The following is a 25,116-nucleotide window of genomic DNA, read 5'->3' on the forward strand; positions in this document are numbered from 1 at the left end:
CTTATAGGGTGTGAATATAGTGAGGGGGGGGGTACGCTATGGAGGTGAGTGGAATATAGTGAGGGGATACAATATCATGTGGGACGGAGGGGTACACTATGGAGGTGCCTCCATCTCATAATATGTGCCAGAGAGAGAGAGAGAGAGAGAGAGAGAGAGAGAAGCAACAACCATCCACAATAGAGTGAAGACACCGCACTGACCCAGAACGGCCGGGCCCCTTCAAGGAATATAATTCCAATCTAGAGTACAGAGTGATGCCTGGTTCTCCAGCATGATATTATAAAACAAAGCAAACAAGAAATCTAGACTCTCCTCCTCTGCAAGGTGTCCATCAGGCATAGTCCCTAGAAACGTTTCGGGGTTTTTGACGTTTCAGGGTAAAACTGCATTTGAAATGCAGAGAAGCCTCAAGTTTGGATTGGCAGGGTTACCTCTTTAGCCTCAAGATACCTCTAGAGTCTCAATGCTCCATAGGATGGCCTTCGCAAAAGCCATGGGTCCAGTTTTGTGGGGTTCATTTTTCATCATCAGATTTTCCAAATCGTAGTATCAGTGATGGCTGAACTACAAGGGATGTCTTGCTTGAGGTTGACTTGGTTTTTCAGATGATTGTATCACTTGACATAAGCCTTTATACAACATGCCTGCTACCACCCTAAAAAATACATAGACATGCTTTCATGCAACTATTCTCTTTTTAAAAAGCATAAGAGCATGCAAAAGTAAAGCAGGTGAATTGAAAACAAGCTGTGCAAAAAAACTTACATCAGGTATGTGAATATGTTTAAGTGCAGATTGTCACTCTTCATCATTTGCACAACGTAATCAGCACAATGTGCATCCTTCTCTCTTGCACAGCTCTCCAGCAAAGATTCGTAGGCTATTCTTGTTGGTTGAAGTTTGAGCCTCTCACGCATGGCTTTCAGAAAGTTTAACTTATCCTCCAATGTCAAGTGCACTTCTTGCTCAGAAGTAGTCTTGCCATTGTCATTTGTGAAAACCTTTGAAAAACCAACCGTCAGACCCTTGTTGAAGACATCTACAACCCTCAAACAGATAGTCCAGAAAGGGAAGAGTAAGAACTATGGGTTACCTTCAAGCAAAGAGTCTCTACATCGCCTACATTGTCCCTTTGTAGCTGTTGCAGAAACTTTAATGCTTTCCTATACAAAAAGGGCATCAGAACAACCAAAAGAATGACAATCTTCTCACTGTTTTTTCAACACTGAGCAGTGTAATGAGCATGAAGAAAAGAAGAAGAAGAAGACTACATGTTATTATTTGGATGCAAAGGAAAAAGGAAGGGAGAGAGAGAGAGAGAGAGAGGCGTGTTTTGGGGGGAGGGGGGGGGGTGTTAATATACAGGAATGTAGATTTTACATACTTCAGTTCATTGTGATGGATAAGAGGATGGACAACGGTGCAGCATGCAATGCTCATGAGTTCCTCCTGGTTTACTCGACTTTTTGTTTCCATTGATGTTTTGAATGATTCGAATAGCGCAAGAAGTTGATCAAGCTGCCTTGCATTACCCAAGGCAGTCTGCACTACACCAAAAAACTTGAATGTTTAAAACGCACTAAAGTATCTGCACACGGTTTCTAAATGTTTCTGATGCAGATAAATACCATAATGCCATCCTTCTATATGTTGCCACAATCACAAAATTAATGTTACCTTTGTTGGCAATGGCTCCCAACACAAGGTCAGTCTGTTACATATACAGTCATTACAATGAATCCTTCAAACTGAACAGTTTTCCATACTTCATAGGAGTTCTTTGCTCGCAAAGGTTTTGGGGCTCCTCTTCTTCACCTCTCCCCAATAGCTCAAGCTCTCCCTAATTGTGAGTAAGGTTAGCACTAATCCCTCTTCTAATCAATTGCTAAGCATGTAGCATAATCATAAGGCTCTAATTTGACATGTTTATGTAATTTCCTACTCCCTGGTAAGCCCAAAACAGTGCAGTTTTTTCCCTCTTCCCTCATGCTTAATTAAGTGCCCTCTTGTGTACCCTGTTGTGTGCATTGGAATGGTCTATGGGTTGGTATTGCTAGATCCATATGGGTACTTGATCCTTGGCTTGATTCATAGACCATTGGACTCCCTAAATGGATGGGAAAAGCTCCCAGAAATGAGTACTTTGTCTATTTTTTGTCTCTTACATGCTTATGCTAATTATAATTAAGTGGCCTATTAGGTGAATAATGCAGGACTCTCCGCATTTGCTCCGCCTTCGACATAGCTTCAGACACTGATGGAGGCTCCTCCCGCCCCGCCTCAGAGGGACTCCCCCGCAGCCCCCTCGCCCGCCCCTGAAGACACCCCCATCAGGCTTTCTCTTTCGCCAGAAGAGGAAGCGAGCCTCGCCGCAGAGGTGGAACGCCTCCAGGCTCATTCCACCATCTGCCGTATAGTCGGCACTCTCCCCAGCAGAGGGGAGATCCGGGATCTTCTCCAGGCCCGCCTTCTTGCAGATGTGGGCAAGATCCTGGACGTTCAGCTACTGGGCCGTGGACATTACCAGATCGAGTTCGAGACAGCCCAGAGCGTGGCCAAGGTCCTAGCCATGAGTCCCCTTGACATCAGGGGTGCTCGGGCTTTCTTCAGACCTTGGCAGCATGGATTTGACCTAGCAACGGCCGAGCAGGGAGAGTGCCTTTTCCATGTTACAGTTTGCTTCCCTCGACTCCGCCGGGAGTACCTTCCGCTCCTTTCTAGGCTAGGAGCATTGGTGGGTTCGGTGCTAGAGACTGGCCCCACAGCAGCTTTAGTGGTGGCCAGAGCAGCTGGGCTACCTTGGGTCAGAGTTTTGGTGTCTGACATCTCCTCCCTTCCGAAGGTCATTCAGCTACCTAGGATAGGGGGGGATGGATTGATCAGAGAGTGGAGTTCTCGGGGCTCCCGAACCAGTGCTTTATTTGCAGGCAGGTCGGCCTTCTGGCCAAGGCCTGTCCTCGCAGGAGACCCCGACCTTCACTGCAGCAACAGGCCCCTGATGGCCCGCCCACAGACGCGGCTCGGCAGGCAGCCTCCGGGACACCTGCTCAGGCCACAGAGACCTCGGAGTGGCAGCCTGGACAGGGGCGCCGTCGAGGGAGACAGCCATAGCAGCACGCCCAGAGACCGTTGCAACAGCAGCCACAGTCTCAGCATCACTGGGTTCCCGTGAGGAACAGCTTTGCTCCCCTCCAGGAGGAGACCCCCTCCTCCACCCCCCCCACCCCCGTCCCCCCCTACCGCCTCGCTTCCACCTTCGCCTCCTCCCGTCCCCGCTCCGGTTTCGGCAGCGGCTCCTTCTCCACCCCCCTCGCCCCCCCCTCCTCCCCCCCTGCCCGCCTCAGCTCCCCGGGAGGCCCTGGCAGTTCGGAGGGCTCTGAGCACTGACCTTGCTCGAGCACCGCAGAGAGGAGACTTACCATGCCGATTCGGGCTTCACGGATATCATCTATCCGCAGTCGGCTGAGTCGCCTCGGCACTAGACAGCACTCGGAGGCTTTTGATTACTCCTTCACACGGCTTTTTGGAGCAGAGGGCCCCCTGAGCCAGCACCCATCAGAGTTCATGTAGTGATTCCTCCGGCCCGCGGGGAGGAGGCACTTGATTCAGCGGTGGCCTTCTCGTTCCCTCTCTGTGGCCCAGGCGACCAGGAGTGGACTCTGGAGCTCGCTCTTAGCACTTAGAAGACTCAGGCAGTTGAGTTTTCTCACCATGTGAGCGATCGGGAGGTGACATGTGATAGGCCGACTATGGGAGTTGGCTCATTTTTTCTTGGATCCCGGGAGTGTGGATGCCTCAGGGATTCGCCATTTGGTCGTTCGCATAGTAGCAGACTTAGCACGCGACCCTGGATATGTATGTATACACGAGGTTGCTTTGTCTAAGCGGGAGGCAGTCGCCATTGGACAACCACTGGCGCCTGATCCCTTATTCTTGCAGTACACCGGGTGGGCAGATTTGTAGCCGCTCGGATGGGGACTACTCTCCATCCAAGCCGCTTGTGAAGGCCCGCCGTACGGCTGCGACAGCATCCACCTCAGCAGGTCATCCATGAGGATCATCTCATGGAATGTACAGGGCCTTGGCGGAGCACATTATATACGCTATCGTGGTTGCTTGAGGCAGGAGCTTCAGAGATGCCTGGTTGGTGGCAGCATTGATATTTTGATGATGCAGGAGCACCACTTGGGTGAGAGCAGGATCCGGAGATATAGTTCGGTGATGCCTGGTAGATGGGACACCTTTTGGTCTGCAAGGTTTGGTCCTTTGGGTGGACAGGGAGGAGTATGCATGGTCATTGCAGATGTATGGCGGCAGGCCATTGTGGATCGAGGGATCATTGTGCCTGGTAGAGCACAGTATGTCATTCTGAGGATGCATGATGAGCTATTGGGTGTGCTCAACATCTATGCGCCCAACCATGCTAGTGCCAGAGCAGAGTTCTGGACCTAGGTTACGGATGCATTGCCAGAGGCCGCACATTGGTGTGTCGGGGGAGACTTCAACATGCTTGAGGACCCGGCCGATAGGGTGGGAGGCAGTCATGTTATAGTGCACGGCACGGAGCTTGCAGCTTGGGAGCGATTTTGCATGTCACTGAGGATCACTGATGCATGGCAGCATGGGGCCTTCTCCCGCTCTCAGGACAGTTTTAGTTTCTCTCGGTCGGATCGCCGGCAGGGAGGGACTAATCTATCACGGATTCATCGCTTTTATGTGGGCAACTGGTTAGGGGAGCGAGGGGGCTCCGTTGGCATTCTCGCTGGCACCTCATTTTCAGATCATGCGCCAGTTATTTTGACACTTGAGGAGAGGACACGGGAGCAATTGAGGATCCCAGAGAGGGTACTTACAGATCCTAGTCTCGCTTAGGACATTGAGAGGATCTGGCATGATAGTCAGTGCTCTGACCAGGATGCAGCAGGCCAGTGTGCCCAGGGACTCATCGAGCTTAGCTCTTTTCTGCACGCTGCAGCGTTGACACGGCTGGGAGAGATTCGCGAGCGGGAGCATCGATCGGCTGAGACGCAGCCTTGCTTCGCTTCAGCGCCTTCAGGAGCAGCAGCCTGCATGTGAGTGGGTGGCATCCCAGCTGAGCCAGGCACGCCAGGAGGTTAGAGATGCAGAGGAGCAGAGGAGCAGAGACATGAGTTTTATTATCGTCGCCAGGCCTCTCAGTGGATGCAGCTTGGTGATAGAGTGACTGGGGAGTTTTTTGAGATTACTGGACCCCGCCATGCTCGAGCAGGAGTCCGTCAGCTTGGGAGGCCGGACGGATCGGTAGCTACTGAGCCCGGGGAGATTAGAGCCATTGCCACTGCGTTCTATAGAGACCTGCTTTCAGCGGAGCCAGCCACTGAGGCTCGGGATGCTTGCAGACGGATTGTGTGGGCCCATGTGCAGAGGAGGGTCACAGATCGTATGCGTACAGTTCTGGGTGAGCCTCTTTCAGAGGTTGAGCTTGCTGAGGCCTTGAGGATCTTGCCGCGCCATAGTTGCCCAGGGGAGGACGGACTGACGCGCTATTGGGACCTTTTGGGGCCAGGCCTCCGCAGGGGCTTTCAGTATGTTTTGGACACTGGGGTGATGCCACAGAGCTTTTCAGAGGGCTTGATCTTTCTTATCCCCAAGGGAGAGGGAGTATCAGATGATATTCGGCATTGGAGACCTATTACGATCCTCAATACTGTCTACAAGGTCTTGGCAAAGGCCTTGAGTTTGAGGATCCAGCCCTTCCTGGGGGAGTTGATTCATGCTACCCAAACAGGATTCGTCAAGGAGCGTAGTATCCTTGACAACATTTTCACCTTCTGGGAGGCGACGGCCCGAGCTAGATTTCTTGGTGAGGACTTGGTCGTGACGCTTCTCGATTTTGAGAAGGCATACTACAGAGTCGATTGGGGTTTCTTAGAGGGCACTATGCTTTGCCTGGGCTTTGAGGTGGGTTGGATTAGAGGGGTGGCGGGTTTGTATTCCACAGCTCGTAGCCAGGTGTTGATTGCAGGAGGACGGGGGCCGAGTTTTGAGCTGACCAGATCAGTCCGTCAGGGGTGTCCCCTTGCCCCTTTTCTTTTTCTCTTCTTTGCGGAGGCTATGAGCATGTATTTGACGGCAGAGGAGGTTGGTTTGAGAGGACTCCAGCTCCCAGTCCGGGGGGAGGACCTGCTCGATGCTGAGTTTGCTGACGACACGGGCTTATTTTTGCATGGCCAGGAGGACAATCTTCAAAGGGCAGAGCAGTCGCTCCAGGTTTGAGAGGTTGGTTTGAGAGGACTCCAGCTCCCAGTCCGGGGGGAGGACCTGCTCGATGCTGAGTTTGCTGACGACACGGGTTTATTTTTGCATGGCCAGGAGGCCAATCTTCAGAGGGCAGAGTAGTCGCTCCAGGTTTTTAGTGCAGCTTCGGGAGCATTGATCAATTGGCGCAAGACAGTGGCCTTTTGGATCAATAGCGCTCCCACTCCGGCATGGAGTCCGGACCCCGGTTTTAGATGGATTCCTCCTGGCACAGCAGTGCGATATTTGGGATGCTAGATTGAATTACATTTGTCACCTGAGCAACAGATTGTCCCGCTTCTTCTGAGCATTCGGAAGAAGCTTTTGTATTGGAGTACAGCTCGACTATCCTTGGCTGGGAGGGTGGTGGTGGCAAATCAGGTGCACCATGTGGTACATTACGTCTTGCTGGATCTTCTCAAGCTCTTGCATCAGCCAGGTACAGAGGCTGATCAGGAACTTTCTTTGGTCTGGGCGGGACGGTCAGCCAGCCCGGGCAAAGGTTGCATGGGCAGTTATTACACTTCCGCTGGCTCAGGGAGGCTTGGGCATTATAGATCCAGTCGATCAGAGTAGAGTCTTGTTGGGGAAGCTTATTGTTTGGGGGCTGCTTCCAGGCGCTGAGCCTTGGAAAGAGCTTCTCTTGCAGCGGTTGCAGGCTCGGGCTCCCCCAGCAGGGGGCACTTGGGCACCAGAGATTTCGATAGATCTTCATAGAGATGAGGAGGACAGGCCTCAGTAGAGGATGGGAGGACAGATTTGCCTTGAGCATCCTTAGAGCTTGGGAGTTGCTGAGACCGGGGCTCTCTCAGCGACCTTCTTGTGTTGAGGAGCGGGCCAGACAGCCGCTCATCTGGAGCCCAGCGGTTCGCACGGAGCAGGGTCATATGCTGGGTTCTCGGCCTCGTCTAGCCTGGGGACCTTTGGCGGCAGGCCCAGCACGTAGCTTTGGAGACTGGCAGGCCTTCTGCAGTCTCCCAGAGGAGATCCAGGTGGAGAGGTTGAGTCACTTCAGAGGGGGGTTGATTATGAGGGATGACATTCAGGAGGCACTCACAGAGGAGTGGTTCACGCCTATCGAGCTAGTGGCCCTACGGTGGATGGGAGCCTTTACACACTTGGAGATCCTGATTGCTGTCAGAGCTTGCACTGAGGATGGCAGATGCCTCTATTGTGAGATTCAGGATGAGGGCAGACTTCAGAGAGTGGAGGTGGAGTCGCCTTTGGTTGCAGAGTGCACCTTTCAGAGGATACACGTAGTGGGCGCCGCTTCTCGGAAGTGGCATATTGACCCAGACCCTGCAGATGTGCTCCCGGATTGGCGCATATGGGCATATGTAGCGCGCCCCTTGGCCCGGCTCCAGTGGGACCCTGGTGAGTACGAGTGGCATGATCTTTATGCATCCCTTGAGGCCACAGAGATTACCTTTTTTCAGTATACTGTTCGGTTGGGGAGGCATATTTTGACGGCGAGGAGGGTGGTGTCTCGAGCTGCAGCGGGGCACTGGCGGCTACAGGGACTCTCACAGGAGTTCCTGGAGGATTTTTGGGCCTGGCTCTGGGCTAGTGGACAGGCCCGCGACCCGTAGAACAATCCTGGGCTAGCAAGCATCCGGACTGTCGATCTGCTCCTGCGAGCTCCGCCCATTCCCCCCTCCCGTCTCCCCGCTGCTTCTCGCCGTCGCGCGCCCCCCCCTCCCCCCCCCCCCCCCCCCCCCCCCCGCCTGTCCCCCGCCTTCTCCTCCGCCTCTCTCCCCCGCCTCCTTCCTCGCTTCCTCCCCCGCCATCTCTCCCCCCCCGCCTTCTCCTCCCCCGCCTCCTTCCTCGCTTCCTCCCCCGCCATCTCTCCCCCCCGCCTCTTTCCTCACTTCCTCCCCCGTCATCTCTCCCCCGCCATCTCTCTCTCCCCCCCCCCCCCCCCCCTTCTTCTCCTCCGCTTCGCGGCTCTTCCCCCCGCCTTCTCCCTCACCTCCCCCGTCTCGCCCCTCCTCCCACCGCTAGCTCCCCCGCCTCAGCTCCCCCCTCCCCCTCCCCCCGCTCCGCCCCCGCTATCCTCTCTCTTTTCGCCTCTCCGTTTCCTTGTAGGGCTGTGTCCCTCCCGTTGGTGACCCCGGTCTCTGGCATTTTCCCTCTGGAGGACTCCATGGAAGCCGCTCCGACTACCCCTGCCGATTCCGGTCTCCGTCTGGAGTTCACAGATGCAAATCATCAGTTGTTTGTTTCCACAATATCCGCTCTTGAGGCCTCCTCCTTGGTCTGCAAGATAGTGGGTAGCCGTCCGATGCGGAGAGAGCTTCGCGACCTTCTGCAAGGCAGCCTCGTTGGCGTGCCTACCAAGATCATCAGCGTCGATTTTTTGGGACGTGGCTACTACCAGGTGGATTTCGAGTCCCCCCAGGCAGCTCAGACGGTGCTGGCTCGGAGCCCCATTGCCCTCCGCTCATCCCGAGCGTTCCTGGCGCGATGGATACATGGTTTCGAGCCCGCTTCTGACCCGCTAGCAGGCGCGACAGGTTTCCCCATCACTATCTGCTTTCCTGGACTCCGCAGGGAGTATTTGCCTCTCTTGTCATCCATTGGCAAGGCGTTCGGGCAGGTGGTGGAGACGCCTCAGACAACGGCTTCAGTAATAGCTCGGGCAGCAGGACTCCCGACCATTCGTGTTGTGGTTCCGTCACCGGAGTCCCTCCCGAAGACGATCCTCCTCCCTTGTCTTTCTGGAGGACATCTGATACAGCGCATGGAGTATTCGGCCTCCCCGGCCAGTGCTACATCTGTCGGGAGATGGGCCACCTTGCACGCGCCTATCCCCGCAAGGGGGTTCATCCTTCACGCTCTGCCGCCTCTGGACCCCCTTCAGGAGGCCCGAGGGGTGGCCATCCACCTCAGAGACCGGACATCCCTGGCTCGTCTCAGCAGGCGCCATCATCCGACGAGCAGGCCCCGGCGGAGGATGCCGCGCAGACCCAGGAGGCTGGCGGATCGCAGGAGGTTCGCCGGCGGAAACGCCTGGCCCGTAGGGACCGTCGCAGACGCCAGCAGGCAGCACAGGCTGGTGGACAGGCGACTCCGGCTGGCGTCCAGGCACCTACCCGCACTTATGCTCCAGTCAGGGATAGGCGGCCAGCAGGTCCCACCCCGATGGACGAGGATTCAGTCTCAATGCCCGTTGAGGCCGACGGTGGAGGCCCCCGCGTGGAGACCCCGCTCCCGCCTCCCCCCGCGGGGGGCCCCGCCCCCTCCATGGAGCAGATTCCTGAGGATCTCGGGCCGCACTCTACGACCCCCGGCCCCTCTTCCCCTCACTCGGAGAGCACTCCTTCCACCCCCCCCTCTCCCCCCCCAGCCCCCCCCCTCCCGCCTCCCCCGGCGGCCCCCCCTGATACCTCTCCTCTGGCAGATGCCTCTCCATACTCTCCTCGCTCTCCCCCCTCCTCTCCGCGAGCCACCATCCCTCCCTCGGCCTCTCCAGGATACTCCTCCAGACCACCCACTGCCATGGGGCAGCGCAGCTGGGTAGGCCAGAGTTCAGTTCAGCGGCTGTTCCACCGCCACTCCGGGCCGGTGGAGATGGCAATCCTAGCTTCGCCCGCCATGCTCTCTGCTGAGCCAGCAGATGACAGGGTGAGAGAGGCTTGGGAGGCACTCTGGAGCTTCACGAGACCGGTTGAGCCGGCCCATTTGCAGCACTCCCTTCTCCCCCCCTTCTCGGATACGGAACTCGAGGAGGCTCTTCAGGCACTTCCTCGGGGCAAATGCCCAGAAGAGGACGGTCTCTCAGTGGCCTTCTTCCAGAGGTACTGGGGTCTCTTGCATAGGGGTTTCAGATTGGCATTCCAGGAGATCATGGAGTCGGGAGACATGCCGGACAGCATGGCAGAGGGGTTGATTCACTTGATCCCCAAAGAGGGAGGAGACAGACTGGAGATTAGCCAGTGGAGACCGATCACCTTGCTAGGCACGGCCTACAAGGTCCTAGCTAAGGCGATCAGCGGGCGGCTTCAGCCTCACCTTCCGGACATCATCCACTCCACGCAGACAGGCTTCATCCAGGATAGGAGCATCCTGGATAACATCTTCTCTTTCTGGGAGGCTACGGAGGAGCTCCTAGACTCGGCGTTTGCGGATGACACTGCTGTCTATCTTCGGGGAGGGGAGGAGAACCTCCGCCGCTTCGCCTCAGCCATGGACAGGTTTTGCAGAGCTTCGGGCGCTTTGATCAAATGGCACAAGTCGTGTGGGTTGTGGGTCAGTTCTCGGGCCCCCCCCACTTGGAGGCCACTTGATGGGTTTCAGTGGCTGCCCCCCGGCACTACAATGCGCTATTTGGAATGCTATGTGGGCATTGACATATCTCCGGAGCAGCAGATAGCCCCCCTTCTTCTGAGCATTCGGAAGAAGCTTCTGTATTCGAGTACCGCTCGTTTATCTCTGGCTGGCCGAGTGGTTGTGGCCAACCAGGTTCTGCTTGCTACCATGTGGTACATCACTTCTTGCTGGGCCTTCTCTCGGGCGTGCATTGGCCAGGTGCAGAGGCTCGTCAGGAACTTTCTTTGGTCCGGTGGCGACGGGCGGCCTGCCAGGGCCAAGGTGGCATGGGCTGTAATCACTCAGCCGAGGGAGAGAGGCGGCCTGGGCATAGTTGATCCTATTTGTCAGAGCCGAGCTTTGCTTGGCAAGTTGGTGGTTCGTGGCCTTCTACCAGGCGCTGAGCCGTGGAAGGAGTTTCTTATTTCCAGGATTCTCAGCCGCACTCCTCCTCTTAGCGGCCCCTGGACCCCCAGTATCAGGTGGATCTTTACAGAGCAGCGATCCAGAGGAGTGGGCCTTGGCTTCGAGGAGCGTTTTGCAGCTAGCCTTCTGAGGGCCTGGGAGCATCTGAGGCCGTCACTCTTCCAGACTCCCCCGGGCACCGATGAGGAGCGCCTGAGGCAGCCATTGATCTGGAACCCCTTGATCCGACTTCCCAGTGGTCATATGGTTGGATCGCGATCTCACGTGTCGTGGGGCCCGTTGAGCTCCGGCCCAGCCCAGTCCCTAGACGACTGGATATGTTTTCAACAGCTGCCTCTAGAGGTTCAGGAGAGGAGACTCAGCGGGATGAGGGGCAGAGAGTTGATGAGGCAGGACATTGAGGCGGCCATCCCCCGGGAGTGGCGGACTCCAGTACAGGACCCTCCACCTCCACAGTGGATGGGCGTCTTTACTCGGCATGAGATTCTTCTAGCGGTCTGCCGCTTAGCAGAGAGAGTCGCCCCACTCACCTTCGAGGTGGGAGAGGGAGGCCAGCTTCCGAGGACCCGACTAGATTTGGATGAGTTCCAGGGTTGTATCTTTCAGAGGGTGCGGGTGGTCGGATTGCATTAGAGACAGTGGCATGTAGACCCCTCACCGGCCTCGATAGGGGAGGACTATTCTTGGAGATTATGGGCTTGGGACAGTAGGCCTCTTCTTCGCCTTCAGTGGGATCCAGGTGAGTGGCTTTGGCGAGATCCCTACTCGGCCCCTACCAGCCCAGGCACCCCCTTTTTTCAGTACACAGCGAGGCTGGGGCGGCGGATCCAGAGGTACAGGATAGCGGGCACCCCGGCGGCGGCCGAGCATTGGCAGCGACAGGGGCTCTCCCCTGCCTTCCTTAGGGACTTCTGGCAGTGCCTTTGGGCCAGCTTCCGGCCTCAGAAGGTGACGCTTTTTCTCTGGCTTACAGCGCATAGAGGACTGGCTGTGGGGGCTTGGCTAGCTTTTGGCAGACACCCAGCGTCCTGCCCTCGGTGCGGCCATGCACAGGAGTCGCAGCGGCACTGCTTATGGGATTGCCCACAGGCACAGCAGGTCTGGCAGCGCGCTCTCAGGATGGTTTTTGCAGGCTCGCCAGGTGAGATGATGGTGACGTGGGGTGCGGTGGCTTGGGCCACGGACTTGGATACGAGGACGTCCCTGGCAGTGTGACCATCCAGGTCTCTGACAGGGCGATGGCGGTGGTTCCGACGCCAGACTTCTCTTCGGCAGTCTCCCAGGAGGGGGACGGGCACAGATGGGAGATGATCAGCAGCATGACGGCTTGGCACATATGGAGAGCCCAATGCAGGGAGGCCATAGACCGCCAGGCGACTCCGCCGGCGGAGGTCATACAGGCCCTCTGGGTGGACATCATTCACACCTTGAGAGGACACTGGGGGAAACTTCAGGGCGACTCGGATCGCATGAGAGATCGCCGGCAAGGCGTTCCTCCGCACCTGGCAGTCTGGCCCTTTCCTCACCGCGAGGAGCGAGGATGTCACTTGGCACTACAGGCCTCCAGTTTGGCTCTTCTCACCTCCCGCATGTACTACTAGGTAGCCCCCCCCAGAGAGCGGCCAGCCACGAGGGTGGAGCTCCGGTGTTCACTGTGTTTATTATCCCTCCTTGTGAGGTGAGCTTTGTAGCCTTATGGCGTTTTCTCATTAACTAATAGAAGGATCGTTTTTCCAAAAAAAAAAAAAAATAGTGGACAGGCCCGCAGGATCTCGACTTTCCAGTGACTGGTCACCCTCCACAGGGGCTCAGCGATTGGCACCTGGCTTGTCTACAGCGGTCTCCCGGCGGCCTGCGTCCGATGCGGCCACCCTATGGAGACACACACACATTGCCTATGGGACTGCCCTCAGGCGCAGCACATGTGGCTGCGGATGCTGCGTATTCTGGCCCCCTCTCTCTCCAGAGGGTATGTATACGTTCGGTGCCGCTGCTTGGTCGACTTCGTTAGGGCCTGCTATGGGCTATGAGACGGAGCAGGACAGCCAGGCCATCAGATTCATTAGGGGCCAGCCTCGCCTTGTTCCTTCACCGGATTTCTCGTCCGCCAGCTGGACACAGGAGAGGGATCTACGATGGGAGCTCCTCAGCAGCCTCACCATCTGGTTCACCTGGAGGGCCCGGTGTTTCAGGGCCTTTGAGGGGAGACTAGAGCCACCAGCAGAGACTGTTCGGGGGATTTGGCAAGAGTTGATCCACACCTTGCGAGGACAGTATGACCGCATCCGGGGCGGATGAGGCGATCTTGCGGCGCCAGGCCTTTCACACCACCTGGAGAAGGGGCCCCTTCTATACCCTACACGCGGGGTCCCCCCGTTGGCACTACAGGCCACCTGTTTGGCTTTCCCCCCCCTTCTATTGTATGATATAGCCCCTCAGTTCTTTGTATTGATACTTGTACTTTTCAGCACCTAGGGAGAGTCTCCCTGGCTGCCTTGCTATGTTCTCTGCTCTGTTTTTCTTGCGAGTAGGAGAGGATCTTTTGTAGCCCTACGGGCGTTTTTTATAACTAATGAAAGGATCTTTTCTCGGAAAAAAAAAAAATCAGCATGTTTGGTCTAATGATGTGAGGTTAGGTTTGCAAAGCAAGCCAAATGACCCTCCCTAAGGTATGAAAGTAATTGTTCATTTCCTTAAGCTTGATTAGTGAAAGACTGATCTTATTACAAGGATTAATCATGTGATTTCTTGTATTGCATAAAGCAAGGGCTTAATGTTTTGACTAGAGAAGCTCTAATGATGCCTAATCTCTCTTTCAATAGTGAAAAGAAGGCATATGATTAAGCTTGATTAGGATTAATCATTTTGTTTAATACTAATTACATGGTTTCTTGGTAAAAGCCTTTTCAATTAAAACTTGTTTATGGATTAAGCTTATGTCTTGATCACGGATTAAGCTTAAGTATTGTTCATGGATTCAAGTTTGTGTCTTCTGCTTAGCTTTATTACTAAGACCTTTTGTTGTTTCCTAATCATTGAAGTCTTGTTGACTAATAGATCATGTCTTGCTGTTGATTCAATAGATGGTACATATGGTTGCTCGAAGTGTTTGAGGTAACTTTTGGTATTGGATTGGCCTTGGCATGATTAACTTGTATGTAATAAAGTTCATGATGTTAAAAGACACAGGAGAATTACAGGACCAAATAGCGAGTGCTACAGGAGTCACCCCAACTGATAGATGCAGGCACCCAAAGCATATTGTTAGCCTTATATACATCACTAACTCTGTTATGTTTGCAAAGGAAATTAGTAGCTCGCAAAGTACCTTCAAATTTTGGTATTTTCATACCTGCGCATCCAACAAGATCAAGTTGGTCTCGCGGTAAGCTTTTAGCTACTTGTGAAAGCTCAGCAGCTCAGCATATCATTGTAAATGAAAACTTGAGAGAGCTGAACTCTTATTTGTTCAACAGCACCCTAGCAAGGTCTTGAACGAGGACACTGCATGGTGGCTATAGAGGGGACTCCTAACCCACCCCCCACCCACAAACCCAAAACCAATTCTATTTGTGCCAGAAGAGCTAAGTCTATCAGTGCTATTTTGATGGATCTTATTGACACCCTCTCACACCACTTAGAACACCTTTTGGGTGACTCCTAAATTTTGCAGGAATGCAGAAGAGGGTCTTTTTTGCGCGTCTGATTTGCTGTTCTTCTTCTTCTTCTTTTTTGTGGTTTGGTTTTGCGCAGCCAGGAGGGTGAGGGAAAGGTCATTACATGCTGCTATAGGCTCAGGTTTTGGCTCTTCCAGCACGCACCCCCCCCCCCTCACACACCCCCACCAAATAAGAAAACAAAGGAGGCCAGATCCGTGCTGTTTTAACAGATCTTCTTCACACGCTCTCAGGCAGTTTGGAACACCTTTAGCGTAACTCTTTCGGGTTTGCAAGAAAGAAGAGCAGCTTTTTCCCAACGGGATCCCAATCCAGGGCACAAACCAGATCACATTGTGCTACAAATTCCACTTTTGGCTAACCCCAAATGCAAGGGCTGCCAGCCATGGGGACAGACATCCCTTCTTAGTCTTTTACAGCAACAGACAGTTGTTATGAGTATGCTGATGCAAACCCTCTTTACGAATGAAAGGATCTTCTTTCTTTTAAAAAAAGAATTAAGAAATAAGGTTTCTAATATCTTAAGGACCAGACATTTAATGAACTCATGATAGCTTACCAACAAGGTGAGAAAAACCCAAGGAGCAGGCCAAGTACCCATCGTTCTAATGTCATTGTAGATTTTCATTGCTTCTTCAATTTTTCCCCTTTTAGCAAACCCTGAAAGAATTGCAGATTTAGCTTCTACCGTAACCAAAAGATCTGCACGTGTACTGGACATCATCTGCCAACACCAAAAAAGATAATAAATAGTGCAGACTTGGTGCAATTCAGTCGAGCACATTGTTTGATCACATTTTGCATTAAAAAAGGAAAACAACATCGAAGCCATCCCTCTCTACATTGATTAAAATGTTAGTTTCGGCTGCATTGCCTTGAGAATTGCTCTTATAATAGTGTATCTATAATCATTAACCAATCTGAGAACTGGATCATTCTGAAAGCCTTACGTGCATCTCTTGGATCTTGGAATTCAGTGTTCTGAAGCAAACCCCCGTATAAAAAGGATACCAGTGATCTAGCACTACCTGAGTTTGTTCACAACAGTGTGCTGGAACATTGTGAAGCTAGGCTGCCATGTGCAGGTCTGTCATGAGCCCTAAAAGTCATGAGCATCTGCATCCTGGACTTCAAGAAAAAAGGTGAGGTAGGGCATGGGATGCTCAGGAGGTAACAGAAAGGCTCTGGCTGCAGATGAATGGAGTCTAGGGCTCAATCCCCATATAAAAAGGATACCAATGTTCTAGCCCTACCTGAGTTTGCTTGCAAAAGTGTGCTGGAACACTGTGAAGCTAGGCTACCATGTGCAGGTCTGTCTAATACAGAGTATGGGCCCTTAGTGGCTACCTTGAAGAACCTCTGAGATCCAACCATTGTAGGAGTGAAAGCATCACTCATAGTCAAAGAGAAGTGGATTTGAGGGAAGATAGTTCAAGCTACATCGAGTGAGGAGAAATAACTCTTCTCAAGAGGACCAGGATCGAGAAATAGAGAAGGACCAAGGACAAAGATAACTTGTAATCATTGTGGCAAAATTGGTCACATAGCAAAGGATTATTGGCATAAAATGAGAGCCAAGGAAGCCAATGTAATGTCAAATAAGGAAGACAGTGATGTGTCCTCGCAAGATGGAAGCAACACAGATCATATCTTCTACATGATATGAGAAGCACGGCTCCGAACCCGTGGCTGTAGCCCCACTCTCCCGATGTGTAAAGTGTCCAGAAAAATCCAACATTGTAGCTCATGGATCAACTTAAACGGACTACTCGAACCATATAACTATGGAGCGTAGGTCATGTCAATACCAACCATATAACTATGGAGCGTAGGTCATGTCAATACATGTTAGGTGTTAAACCCTCATCACATTGAGGGGAGGTGTTGAGAAAAGCAATGTGTGAGGGCGCAACATTAATAGAGCAAGGGAAGGAGCATGCACATTAGAAAGAGGAATAGACTAAGGGTACATTGGCAAAGGTTGATTTCTATGGTCATTTGTAAAAAGTGAAGTCAAAGATCAAAAAGGTATAAAGACGCCTTCACCGGCACATAATCCATTGCTTGTTTACCAAAACCACTTACCGAGATGCATGTATAGACCACCACCGATGTACACACCTTCGGTATTACCACCAACCAGTTCCTTCTCCAATACAACAACACTCGATGACTCTACTAGCGCGCTCCAAGAGACCGGAACAGGAGAGCTATGAGTCATATCAGCAGTAGAAATTATATGGATATCCAAAATAACCCCCAATCATTGACGAAGCCTCCTTGTTTGAAGCCATGGTGCAACAAAGGGCGAGAGACTTCAATAAAATGTCACGCAGGCCACCTCTTTAGAGACCGCACCATGTTGGCAGGTGTCTTCATGCGAGCCCCAACTCCATCCCCGAATCAAGTGTTAAACCCCAATGTCATTCCATACAAGGGCACATGTTGCGTGTGTGGATTTGAACATGCTTTCAAGGATTGTCCCAACAGAGTGACAATCATCCTAGTGGCAAGAGCATCAATCACTTCAATTAGCCTTAACTTGTTGAGTCTACAAGGAGAACTTATTCATACCATTCCCCTTAAGGGGCCATCACAAGGCTCCAAAAGCTACCATGTACTCAGCTTCACAGGTAGTAGTGAAAGTGGCCCTATCCTCAGCTTCACATGTAGAAGTGGAAATAGTGGGTTGTTTCCTACTTAACCAAGATATGCATGAGTTACCAAGGAAAAAACAATTCCCACTCATAGATTGCAAAGCATCGTAATCTCCAGCCAAGTTTGAATCACTGTAAGCATATAACTGCAAACTACCCCCCTGGCAACATAGCAAAAGATGCACTTCATTGCTTGCCTATGCTTACTACCTAGACTGTGCATAAATTTGTTGACCTAGGATACACCAAACTGAACATCTAGTCTTGTGTACACCCAACATCTCGACTATACAAATTCATGTTGAAGGACTCACCAGCATTAAACATGCTCCGCCTAACTCCTTGTTCTATTGGGGTAGAAATAGGCTTCGAATCCTAAAACCCAAATATATGCAACAATTTCTTAATGTACTTGGCATATATTACAAGGCATAACTAGGGGCACTTTTTCCCTTTGGGTTTTTCCCACTAGCACATATGGTGTGAAAGGACACCTTTTCATTATTGTTGTATTTTCATATTATATATGGGTCGACTTCTCAACTCCACACATATTCCAATGCAATCCACACATTTGCATCTCCATCTCTCACCATCTCTGTGATCTTGGTGTGCTATGTACTTCTCAGCTGCCCTCCCAAGCCAACAATGGTATCACAGCCCTACCTTCACCAACTAGTCTTGTCACGAGGGGTTTTGGTTCACCAACTGGTTACGAAGCGTGGCGCATTGTACGTGGAGCACGTGCAAGTAACTCGCAAAGCTCTGTTGGGCTTGCCCGCCTGGCCCTTCAACGATTGAAGCTACAAGGTACACAAATTTTGGGGCTTTTCGCATTGTGTGCAATTGGAACATCATACAGCTCATTGGTGGTGGATAGAAATTTGGGGCTTTTCATTCTACAGGCCTTGTTTGGATATTTGTGCAGTGAATGTGTAGGGATTTGCATTGCAAGTGTCGTCACAGGACACTCCAAACACTTTTGCAGCCTTGTATTTGGGGCAAAAAGTTTGCTCACGAACTTGGGATTACCTTGGTATAGCACTCCGGTGCGTTGGGATTTCGCCTACATGTGTTTTTTACAGCCATAGTTGTCTACGGGACGTGTACCGCACCACAGGGACGTAAAGACTGGTACGAAACGAAATGGAGGTACGGTACGAGGCCCAGGACATTTTTTTTAAGTTTCGCTAAACGTTTCGTACCGGTTCGTACAGTTTCGTACCGTTTCGTACCTGACCGGTACAGTACGATAAAAAAAAGATGATTTTTTTTCCCTTTTTTTGCACAGGCTGTATCTGTACCCGCCCTTTGCTCAAGCCCCCAAGGCAGTAAGGCCGCCCGCTTGGACCCCATCTCTCTCTTTCCTCTCTCTCTCAAGCTCTCTAGGGCCTACTACCTTGGCTCTCCCCCCCTCTCTCAAGTTCTCTATATCTACTACCTAGGCTCTGTCACTTTTGTACTCCCCCATATTCATGTATTCAGGTATCCATGTACTCATGTACCCCATTTTGACTAGTAGAATTAGCTTCCCCCCTATTGATATATTGTGGGGCTATCTCCTTTCTTTTCCAGACAGTGTATCAGATGTCACATGGTTGTAACTGTGGTCTCATAGGTCACTTTGGCCTTTTGAAGACGTTAATATAACATTTCATTTCTCTCTACTGTCGCCGCCCGCAACTGTTCGCCCTCGCCTCTGCCCTCCCCACCCCTGTTTCGCTGTTCGCTATTGGTCGCCGCCCGCTTTTCGCTGCACTGTTCGCCGCTTGCTTCACTTCGTTGTTCCCTGTTCGCTTCGCGCCTCTGTGCGTAGCCGCCCTCTCTATTCGCCACCACAGGCGCCCACTTACTGGTCGCCGCTTGCTTCACTTCGCTGTTCCCTGTTCGCTTCGCGCCTCTGTGCGTAGCCGCCCTCTCTGTTCGCCACTGGTGCCCACTACTGCTGGCGCTATGCTGGCCCGCCTACATGTCCGCTAAGCCTTGCATCCGCATTTTCCCTCCCACCCTTGCTCAGGCCCCCAAGGCAGCAACATAACTCTCTCTCTCTCTCCTCAATCTCTAGGAATGGCCCCGAGTCTCCAAGAGAAACTTGAGGCCCTCGAGACAACAATGAAGGCACTAATCAAGGAGAACAAGAAGACATCCGATTCCAACCTCAATGAGGTGGAGAACAAACTACACTGGCACATCATGGCCCTCGAAGCACGGCGGGTCACGGACCTTGAACAAGAGAACACAGCACTCAAGGAGGAGGTGAGTGCATTGAAAGTGGAACTGGTAGCCGTCAAGAACACCGAGAAGGAAGAAGGGGAGATCAATGAGAACACTCTCACGGCCATCAAAGAAGAGATCTCCAAGGAGATCACAAAGGACATGGAGGGAAAACTCGAAGCCAAGCAGTCAGGATGGGTTGAGGCGGTGAAGAAGAACATCCGCAAAGAAGTGAGGGAGGAGACTCAAAGGGAAGAACATCAAATCATTCACACCACCATTGAGGAGGAGAGGATGAGGCATGCCCGCTGCGTCAACATTCGAGTCGCAGGTATAGCCGAGACACCCAACTCCACTCCCGAGAAAGATGGACAGCTTCTGTGCATGAAGCTAGGCTACACGGAAGAGGACCCTCTCCCCTTCACCAAAGCATGGAGAGCCGAGAAAGACTCAACACGCAAGCGAGCCCTCATCCTATAGTTTGCAGGAGAGACGGGGGGGTCACCTTCATGAGGAAGAGGGCAATACTACGAGGCTTAGAGGGAGCTCCTATTTTCTTGGAGGATGATCTCACCAGGATGCAGCTAGAGCATAGGAGAGCTTGCATGCCACAAGTCTTGCACGCGAGGAGAGAAGGCAAGAAGGCCTTCTATCGAGATGGTCGGGTCATCATTGATGGCCGGCCCATGGATTAGCGGTTTGGGGCCTATGGGACACAGACCAAGCCACTGACAGAGATACACATGGCAGTATGGAACTGTAATGGTTCACTATGGGTGCAACCTGGACGACTGGAGCATGTTATGGTGGGGAGAGACATCATACTTCTGACAGAGACACATCAGAGCCCAGAGAGAGGGCTACCTCGAGTAGAGGGATTCCAGTGGGAGTCAGCATACAGGAGGACCACACGCCAGGGTACCTCGAGAGGGTCGGGGGGAGTAGCAGTTCTACTCAGGAGACGGGAGCTACAGGGGAGACTGAGAGTGGTAGCACAAGATCCAGAGGCCAGTTACATGTGGATCAGCTTACAGCTCTCACAGGACAGGGTTATATACATAGCCCTATGTTACTTTCCTCCATTAGGATCCTCCTATGTCATTACAGAGGACATGCCACAGGAGGAGGAGACAGGAGCCTTGCCATACACTTGTCTATCAGAGGAGATTATGCATTATTCTACACTAGGAGAAGTATTTCTTACGGGTGACTTCAATGCCCACACACAGAGCAGACAGTGTGAGGTGTATGACTATGATGACATGGAGATCCTCCACCCTGTGGATCCAGAGGAGATAGGGGCTAGTCGGGCATCAGAGGACACTGGACCAGACAGAGGACATTATGGGGACCACTTACTAGAGTTGGGAGCCAGGCATCGTCTCATTATTTATAATGGGATGCTATAGTGGCCGGGATTAGGAGGGCTGACATGCTTCCCACATGGGGGTCATACACGGACCGGAGGCACGGTGGTGGACTACATTATGGGGTCTTTGGAGGCATCACAGCTGGTCACCTCATTCTTCATCCCACCTCGTTCTATTGGGGCAGATCATACATACTTGGCATTTTCACTAGCCGGATCACCAGTATCACCAGCCCCCCACATACCGACGCCACACACTATCATCTACTTCACACATGACATGGCAGACATATACACTGGCAGAGTAGAGGATGGGCTCCTACTCATGGATCCCCTGGCACCTATGGATACCATTACAGCCCAGCTGGCATCACTCCTACACACGGCTGCATTACAGAGCTTCCCACAATGTGTCCACTCAGAAGAGCCTGCGAGATCTGGGACTATGCCCCAGAACAGATGGTATGATGACGAGTGCAGAGCCCTATACTCACGGCTCTACATACAGAGAGCCTTGGGAGCCATCACAGAGCAGAAGTCAAGGAGAGAGATGAGGAGACTTACTCGCCGCAAAAGGCGGGCCTTCGCAGAGATACAAGAGCTAGAGATCTTTCATTTCTTCATGAGTAGAGATAGCCCTATCTGAAAAGGAGCTGAGTTAGGGTTTCATGTGGGAGACATACACAGAGAATAAGGGAGAGAGAGAGAGAGACATATGTGGGGATAAGTCAACTCACAAGTGTGAGTGTGTGACTCCCCTATCACACATGTATATTTGCTCAAGTACACATAGTTCACTTAGTACATTAAAAGTACTAAGTGTACTATGTACTATAGAACTTATGGGCTAGTACACACTATAAGGGTGGGCATAATGCCTTTACCCCAACAACCTCCCACTTAAAGAGGCAAAGTGCCCTTAAATAAAGGAAAAGAAAAAAATCAGCATGTAACATACAAGGCCATATCAAGGCTAAAACTGGCCTCATCCAATGCCCATCAAGTGTCTAAGTGTCTGCAATGAGCAAATCGCTCTGGAGGCAAACTCTTTGTCAATAGATCAGCCGGATTGTCATCCATATGAATCTTAACAAGCTGAATTGCTTGTTCTCTATCACCTCTCTGATGAAGTGATACTTCACATCCACATGCTTCGTCTTTGCATGAAAGACAAGGTTCTTTGCCAACTGGATGGCAAAGACAAGGTTCTTAACAAGCTGAATTGCTTGTTCTCTATCACCTCTCTGATGAAGTGATACTTCACATCCACATGCTTCGTCTTTGCATGAAAGACAAGGTTCTTTGCCAACTGGATGGCACTCTGACTGTCACAATGCAACAATGGAATATCCCCTGTATAACCCAAATCAACCACTAACCGAGAAAGCCATAATGCCTCCTTGCAAGCCTCTGTGGCTGCAATATACTCGGCCTCTGTAGTAGATAAGGCAGTGCACTTCTGCATCCTGGATATCCATGACACAGCACCTCCTGTGAATGTAAACACATAACCGGTAGTAGACTTCCGGTTATCTGGATGACCGGCATAATCCGAATCCGTGTAACCATGCACTAATGCATCCTATTCGCCAAAGCAAATGCACATATCATGTGTGCCCTTCAGGTATCTCGTGACACCTTTCACTGCTTCCCAATGCTTCTTGCCAGGGTTGGCCATGTATCTAGAAACTACTCCCACTGCAAATGCAATGTCTGGCTTGGTAGCAACCATGGCATACATGAGACTGCCACAAGCTGAAGCATACGGAATCTTGGCCATATCAGCCTTGCCACTATCTGACTGTGGACTGTCCATAGCACTGAGTTTCACATATGGAGGCAAAGGAGTACTAGTCTTCTTCCCCCCATCCATATTGAACCTCTGCAAAACTTTGCCAATGTATTCCTTCTGAGACAAATACAACACATGCTGATTTCTGTCCCGAAGTATCCGCATACCCAAAATGTGATTTGCATCACCCAAATCCTTCATATCAAAGGTCTGATGCAGCCTCTTCTTCAAGGCATCCATCTCTTTACGAGATTTTCCGGCAATCAACATATCATCCACATACACGATGAGGATCAATAGACTGCCATCCAAAGCTTTCTTGGTGTATAAGCAGTGATCTATGTCACTTCTCCTGAAATTCTGGGATTTCATGAATGTATCAAATTTATGAAACCATTCCCTTGGTGCCTGTTTGAGCCCATAAAGACTCTTTTTCAGCTTGCATACAAGCTTCTCCTTTTTATTCACTGCATAACCCTCTGGCTGTTGCATATATATCTCTTCATGGAGATCACCGTGAAGAAAAGCAGTCTTCACATCCATCTGAATCAAATCCAGATCATCATGAGCAACCAAAGCTAATACAGCTCTAAGTGTGGTCATTTTGACCACTGGAGAGAAGATCTCATCAAAGTCCACACCATATTCCTGCTTAAAGCCCTTAGCCACTAGCTTGGCTTTGTATCTTGGCTTTGCATCAGGTGCAACTTTGAGCCTGTAAACCCACTTGCATGGCAAAACCTTCTTGCCTGTAGGCAAATGCACCAACTTCCATGTTCCATTTTTGTGCAGAGAATCCATCTCTGACTTCATAGCACGCTCTCAAAGAGCCTTATCTGCCCTCTGTGAAGCCTCCTTATAACATGAGGGCTCCCCACAGTCAGTGAGCATCAAGTAGTCAACCCCTGGAACAAACCTGTCAGGGGCTCTGGAAGGTCTTGTGGACCTCCGTACCCAATGACCATCATTTGCAGGTTGCTGTCCAGCCTGCATATCACCTATTGGTGGCTCCTTTTCCATGCCATCAGGTTGAAAGATCATGCCCGGTATCTCCTCTAACTGTGGGATATCCATAGGGATATCTTCTGCCATCTCTGGCTGTCCATTTGGACCATTTCCAGCACCATTTAAGGGCTGGTTTTGTTGCTGTAATGGCTGATTTACAGCCCTTTGTTGTTGTCCATGATGTCCATCATCATCAAAGATGACTCTACCAGGTTCGTGTTGCCTTGCAGGCTCCTTATACATGCATGTTTCATCAAAAATAACATCATTGCTGCGTATAATTTTTCTTCTCACTGGATCCCAAAGTCCATACCCCATTTCACCTCTGTTACCATATCCTAGGAATATGCATTTGTGAGACTTAGGATCAAGTTTGGTGCGTATTTCCCTGCGTATGTGCACGTACGCAACGCAACCAAACACTCTCAAGTGCTTGTATGACGGAGGCTTCCCTGTCCATACTTCTTCTGGCACTTTCCCACCAAGCCTCGTGTTAGGTGACCTGTTTCTAAGATGAACGGCTGTCATAACAGCTTCAGCCCAAAAACCATGAGATAACGCAGCATGTGACAACATAGAACGGACCTTCTCCTGAATGGTCCTGTTCATCCTCTCTGCTGTCCCGTTTTGTGAAGGATCATAAGGAGTAGAGAGCTCCCTCTTGATGCCTTTAGCATCACAAAAGTCCTGAAACTGTTTGCACATATACTCTCCACCATTGTCGGAACGCAAAGCCTTCAGTGTTTTGCCAGTTTGATTCTCAACATGTGCAACAAACTTCTCAAACACTGAGAATGTATCACTCTTCAAACGAAGAGGATAAACCCGCACCTTGCGTGTGGCATCATCAATAAAGGACACAAAATATTTTGCCCCTCCCAAAGAAAGCTAAGGCATCTCACATACATCTGTACAAGCTCTAACTGAGCATCTTTCTATCAAAGAGCCTTCTTGTGGGGGCACTGGAGTTGCCTGCCATATATACAATGCTCACAAAACTAAAAACTTGAGAACTTTAGAGAAGGCAAGTAACCAAAACGAGACAATTGCTCCATTCCTTTGACACTCATGTGTCCCAACCGGCTATGCCACATAGAGATTTCCGGCAGCTCGGTTGCATTTACATTAGCATGGTGACAAACACCAGCATGCATGAAGTAAAGAGTGTCCACCTTAGAGCCTCTGGCAACAACCAGTGAGCCCTTACTAATCTTCCACTTTCCACGACCAAATGTGGTAACATAATCAGCATCATCAAGCTGTCCAGTAGAAAGCAGGTTCTTCTTGATCTCAAGCACATGCCTGACATCATGGAGCATAAGCTGTGAGCCATCTGAAAACACAAGCCTCACATCACCTCTGCCAAGAATCTTGCATGTATGGTTGTCA

At 51.3% G+C, this 25,116-nt stretch overlaps 1 protein-coding gene across 1 annotated transcript in view; it reads right to left on the reverse strand.

Annotated features, from left to right (window-relative positions):
* The window catches only part of LOC147635822 (pentatricopeptide repeat-containing protein At4g21880, mitochondrial-like), a 168,759-nt gene that overhangs the window by 9,792 nt on the left and 133,851 nt on the right, over positions 1-25,116 (reverse strand). Inside the window, 4 exon segments of the mRNA XM_086801180.1 lie at positions 769-1,004; positions 1,097-1,166; positions 1,388-1,545; positions 15,250-15,414. Coding sequence (XP_086657306.1) covers positions 769-1,004; positions 1,097-1,166; positions 1,388-1,545; positions 15,250-15,414 — 629 coding nt within the window.

Source organism: Cibotium barometz, chromosome 8 (assembly GCF_041138505.1).
Source record: "Cibotium barometz isolate CiBa-2024 chromosome 8, ASM4113850v1, whole genome shotgun sequence".
In the NCBI taxonomy this organism is placed as follows: Eukaryota; Viridiplantae; Streptophyta; class Polypodiopsida; order Cyatheales; family Cibotiaceae; genus Cibotium; species Cibotium barometz.